This window comes from Gymnoscopelus microlampas, assembly GCF_963454915.1.
Source record: "Gymnoscopelus microlampas genome assembly, chromosome: 21".
NCBI lineage: Eukaryota > Metazoa > Chordata > Actinopteri > Myctophiformes > Myctophidae > Gymnoscopelus > Gymnoscopelus microlampas.
This window is the reverse complement of record NC_139958.1, coordinates 31,214,203-31,220,202: the sequence shown is the minus strand read 5'-3', so window position 1 is coordinate 31,220,202 and position 6,000 is coordinate 31,214,203. Positions and strand designations below refer to the sequence as shown.

General features: G+C 43.3%; 1 protein-coding gene across 1 annotated transcript in view; it reads left to right on the top strand.

Moving 5' to 3' along the window:
• The first annotated feature begins 1,249 nt into the window (after window positions 1-1,249).
• The window catches only part of trabd2a (TraB domain containing 2A), a 78,839-nt gene continuing 74,088 nt past the window's right edge, over window positions 1,250-6,000 (top strand). Inside the window, exons 1-2 of the mRNA XM_084046748.1 lie at window positions 1,250-2,020; window positions 3,722-4,282. Coding sequence (XP_083902874.1) covers window positions 1,913-2,020; window positions 3,722-4,282 — 669 coding nt within the window. The 5' untranslated portion in view covers window positions 1,250-1,912. The remainder of the gene's footprint in view (window positions 2,021-3,721; window positions 4,283-6,000) is intronic.

The following is a 6,000-nucleotide window of genomic DNA, read 5'->3' as shown; positions in this document are numbered from 1 at the left end:
AATACCTCAAAATTGTACTTAAGTACAGTACTTGAGTCCTACATTTATTGAGTTACGTTTACACCACTGTCTACAAGAGATCAGTTCAGATACAGTAATCCTGAGATCAATAATTAGCATAGTCAGAATGCCTAACATAAGTGACATTGGAGAGAAAATAACGGCTCAAATTAGCCTATACGCACTTTATCTTTTAATTTGATCATAGCTGGGCTTTAATAAGCCATATAATTGGCCTAACCAATTAATTGGCCATTCAAATTAATCTAGGTCTATCGTGGTCATTAATCTTAAAGGGAAATAAAGCGCTGGCACGGGATGTGACAGATATGTCAAGATAATTGACCAAGAACCCGGGCTTCCATGGCACGCATGATCAGGGTTGCCAGATCTTCTTATTATAATTTCCCTGCAATACTTTATTTGAAAATAGCCGATCTACAAGCTCACAACGCGTCGCGACGCATTGTGAACTTGTAGATCTGCTATTTTCATATAGCTGATGTTAAAGTGCTCATGTGTGGCCCATAGTCGGTTTTCCTGGACTGCTTGGTTGCTTGTTTCTGTCACAGAATCTGGCAACACTGCGCATGATGCGTGCGTGTAAGCTACAGTAAGGTTTGTTGTTGACGCTCACTCACTTTGGTGCGTGTGTTTGTGTGTGTTGGGGCGGGGGGAGGGAGGGCCAGTGGTGGGAAAAGTAGCTCACATTTTCTGTACTTAAATAGCAGATCTACAAGCTCACAATGCTGCATCTCGAGGCACTGTGGTGCAGCTTGTAGATCTGCTATTTTCAAATAGCCGAAATGTATATGGGCTGCAAGTGGTTAATGTATGTTTTGTAATAATAATCAAAATAAGTTGTCCAATAATTGAGTAAAGAGTAATATATATATATATATATATATATATATATATATATATATATATATATATATATATATATATATATATATATATATATATATATATATATATATAAGTAAAAGTGCTGAAATTGGAAAATACTCCAGTAAAGTAAAAAATACCTCAAAATTGGACTCAAGTACAGTACTTAAGTACATGTACTTAGTTATTTTACCCCTCTGGTTGTTGAGGCTCAATCACTTGGTGCCTGTGTTTGTGTGTTGGGGGGAGGGGGAGAGAGGGAGAGAGAGAGGGGGTCGAGTGGCCATGCCGACAGAGATGCTCTCTCTCTCTCTCTCCCACACACACTTTCAGTCCACGCTGAGAGAGAGAGAGAGAGGTGGAAGAAGTAGCGCAGACTGACCACAACATTTCGCACAGAGAGAGACGGGGATCATATAAGTTTCCAACCAGTCAGAGCAGAGTTGAACATCATTATTTCTCACCGATGCACGCTTTGATTTTGTTGACAAACTAAAACGAGGGAAAAGTTTGTTTATTTCGGCGACTTTCAGCCCAGGTGCGTGGAGTGGACGCGGTGGTGGTCCGTGGACCTGCTGTCTGCTGCTGAGCGAAACCTTTTCGTGATCCAACCCCGGTGGAAAGTTTGAGGAGAAAAACTGCACTTTTTGATCAAAAGTTGAGGTGAAAAAGTTAACTTTTTGATCAGAAGTTGAGGTGGAAAAGGAGACACGTTGAATTCCACGCAGGGGACAGACTGGAGGAGTGGAGAAAAGGAGTCACCAGAGGATGATGCGACAATCTAAAACAATCTAGATCTAGTCTTCAGAGATCAATCCCAACATGACTTTGTCCGGCGGCGTCTTGTCGGATTATACATCATGTCAACTCGTCTTCTTGTGTGATTATCTGACGGAGCTGAAGTTTTGGAGATAGGAGATCATAGGACTTTGATCCTCACACACATGCTTGCAGGGATCCGGAGGAGCAACACGTTGTTGTGATCGATCGATCGATCCCCGTGCACGTTTGGAGATCTACGATCATGCGGCTCACTGTGGGCTCTCTCTTCACAGCGTGTCTCGTATATCTGGTCAGGACGACCGATCAGTGGAGGATGAAGGAGTCGGCCAACTGCGAGCTCAATAAGAAAGTAGGTGTTTAAAAGACAGTGGTTCTCAAAGTTTTTCGTGTCAGTCAAGGACCCCCAAAATGATATGTATTTGGCTGCGGACCCCCCATCTCAAACAAATATTTTGTGGCTGGGATTTTTCAAAAATAGCAGATCGCGGGGCTATGAGCTTGTACATCTGCTATTTTTGAATGGCCAAAGTAGGCTACTTTGAGAACCAATGGTTTAAGAAGTGCACAATTGATTAACACAAGTTATACTGCTCTCAATTTTAGATCCTGTACACTCACAGAGTTACAAATAAATGAACGCTGTAGATCTAGTCTAGTGGTTCTCAAACTTTTTCACGTCAAGGACCCCCAAAATGATATGTATTTGGCTGCGGACCCCCCCCCCCCCCATCTCAAACATCATTTGTACCAGGGACCTCCAAGCAAAGATTTGAGGTAAAATGTTCAAAATTCAATGCAGCATTCAAAGTTTCAAAAATAGCAGATCTACAAGCTCATACTATGAGCTTGTAGATCTGCTATTTTTGAACAGTCAAAGTTTAACATATTTTTAAATTGGTTAAAATTATTGTGGGGCTATATTAACACATTTTGCTGGGACCCCCCTCGTACCTCCCAAGGACCCCTGGGGGTCCCCGGACCCCACTTTGAGAACCAATGCTGTAGGTTTTTACTGTAGGTCAAAGATGGGCCTACAATTTAAACTTATTTTCAGTCAGAGTCTATAGATTGTATTTTTTAACATTATTATCACATCACTCAATTGCAAGGTGCAAAAAATAATGATGCTGAGTTGCACACACTTATTGTATTATATGCATCATGCAAAGTCCCATGTATAATGCTCAACACCCAATACATGGCTTTAAGCGTAGGCTATTTAAATAACATGCACATCCATTCATTGAGACAATGAGATAATCAGTTTACTTCATTCTGTTTTACCAGGTGTAAAATGAAAACTAATTTAAATGACTGAGGTTTTTTTTTTTACATTTGAGATGTGTGTTACTTAAGCTGTTGAAAAAAATAGCAGATCTACAAGCTCATAGAGTGCCGCGCTATGAGCTTGTAGATCAGCTATTTTCCCACATATCTGATTCAGACATGTGGGGAAAAAAAGTGTCAGACTAGTCTTGACACATTATGTCAAAAGTCACTCGTTGATGTTCAGATACGTGTGTATTGTGTGATTCAGATGCTGCAGAAACAGGACATGTCCCGGTTTGTAACCCAAGATCAACAGAGCCGGTCAAAACCTGTCAACATGCCTTTTTTCAGAAGTGTGTGTATTGGTTTTTGGCACCTAGGTCCTAAGTGGTCTGTTAATAAGTCATTATCATGCTGTTAGCACGCAGTCTGTGCAGTAAACAGTTTAGTCAACACATTGCCAGACAGGCCCTTTTAACGTCTTTGTCACCCGTGGTTGATTACTACCACTAAAGTGAATCATATTAATTAGACAACAACGGCCTGTGAATGTGTCTGTCTGACACACAAGCACGGCCATTCTACTTACTGGACGTAATCCACTATCTTAAAACAGGATTCATCTGATTCTCATCAAATTAACGATAATTTAGCTGTGACCTGCCTTCTTGCATGTTTCTCACACTCATGACCATCGGTAATGATGAATTAAAAGCCTCTCTCTCTCTCTCTCTCCCCTTCTCTCCCTCTCACACACATTTTGTTCTTCTCATTCCCCCAGCAAACCGACCTGAACTCCTTCCTGTGGACGATCAAGCGAGACCCTCCCTCCTACTTCTACGGCACCATCCACGTCCCCTACACACGCGTCTGGGACTTCATCCCGGAGAACTCCAAGCAGGCCTTCCAGGAGAGCAACATCGTCTTCTTCGAGCTGGACCTGACCGACCCCTACACCATCTCGGCGCTGACCAGCTGCCAGCTGCTCCCCCAGGGCGAGAACCTCCAGGACGTCCTGCCCCGGGACATCTACCGGAGGCTGAAGAGGCACCTGGAGTACGTCAAGCTCATGATGCCCTCGTGGATGACGCCGGATCAGAGGGGGAAGGGCCTCTACGCGGACTACCTCTTCAACGCCATCGCGGGGAACTGGGAGAGGAAGCGGCCCGTCTGGGTGATGCTGATGGTCAACTCGCTGACGGAGGCGGACATCAAGACCCGCGGCGTGCCCGTGCTGGACCTGTACCTGGCCCAGGAGGCGGAGAGGATGAGGAAGAAGACGGGCGCCGTGGAGAAAGTGGAGGAGCAGTGCCACCCGCTCAACGGACTCAACTTCTCTCAGGTTGGTTTTTGTTTTTTTTGGTCCGTCCATTGATTCTGTTTTCACAGAGATTGTGTGTACTGTAGCTGCACTGTAATGTCCTCTCAGCGCTCATTTAACTCTGAAGAATGGATTTCACAGTGTGTCAGTTCTATCTGTCCGTTCGTGAATGTCCTTTACTTGTGGCTCCTTTCATCCATATCCTCTGTGTGTGCGTGAGCATATTTTGCCCCATTACATAAGTGTGTGAATCAGCTCGTGTGTACAGTATTTTTGTGTATGAGTATGTTTCACTGCAAGAGCCGTCATGTTACTGTAATCTCAAAGACAGACCACATAAGACATATTTTTCCAGTAAACCATGTGCTCTGAGGATGAATCAGGCCTTTTACACAATGCACAGCATCCTGTGGAAACCTTAAATGAACTGACATTTGATAGGACCGTACAAAAAACCTCAACAACGCTGCACAGAAACGTGAAATAAAAGTGATATATATGCATATCACAGCTCTGTTCCCGAGGACAGAGAGTCATAGTTCTCTCTCTTACCCTCTAAACCACTATTTCTGTGTTGACTGAGCTTAGCCGAGTGTTAATAATCAGCTGTACAAACAGTCGGCCGTGCTCGGCTGGTCATCTGTTATTAAAGAAAAATGGATCCTAATGACTCAGGGCTGAAATCGGCAGAAAAAAGAAACCTTGTTCCTCAAGCAAGCGCTCTCAAGTCGCCCTGTCTGTCTGCCGCCTGTCTCCATGCCACTCTGACCCTTGCAATTACCAGACGTCTTTCAAAGGCAAGCGGTTGCTATGAAATCATGTTCCATATTATTGTGGAATTTCTGCTAATGCTGGTTGGGAGCTAAGGGGATTACACTTGACCATTTACCCTAACACACGGAAGCTTAGCTTTTTGTTATTTTAAAGCAGGCCCCGTCAGCCCCAAAACTATAATTCGCCGCCCCTAACAACCCCTGCTGCTGCTATTTCTGATGTGCTTGTGAAAAGCAGATATGTCTACAGTAACAACACATTGGTGATTGCGATTAAATTTATTATCATTGCCAAGGTTTAGTTCTACATATAAGTAGAGGATGTTGAGCTGCAGTTACATTGGTTGTAGTTTTTTTAAAAGCGCTTTTCTGAGGCGTGCCTCGCATGCCTCAAGGCTTGCTGTCGGCATGCCTGCGTTCTCAAATTATTTTAAAAAGTAATTTGTTGTAAAAACGTGCACATACCCATAGACATTGGATGAACCAAAATGAGCGCTTGCCCCAAAATTTGGCTTGGCAATGACATGCAGTGTTCTATCCATCTACACATGGAGAATCATATCTTCTTATCTGTAATAGCCTGCACTTTCACACTCCATTTGCAACTGCTGTGAGATTGATTTTAGTGTTGGGAAAGGAAAATGTTTAATGAATTGCTGTGGTGTGGCATCTGACAGCTTGGGGCCTTTGTTAAGGAGAGGCAAGTAGCATACTGTTCTATTCAAGATCTACCTTTGATGCTATAAGATAATATAATGGTTAAAATACAAATTGCTCTCCTATTGCTGAAGTAAACCGCCTTGAAGGCACGGTTGCACTATGGCATGTATCTGAAATTGTACACGGCTCCTTCGCATCACAGTTGCAGTAGTGATCCTTCAATATTTTCATTCATACTGCCCCATCAAATCAAATCGATCGGAGCTTGATTCGAATTGTATGGGGTTGGCATTGCCTTGCCGAGAA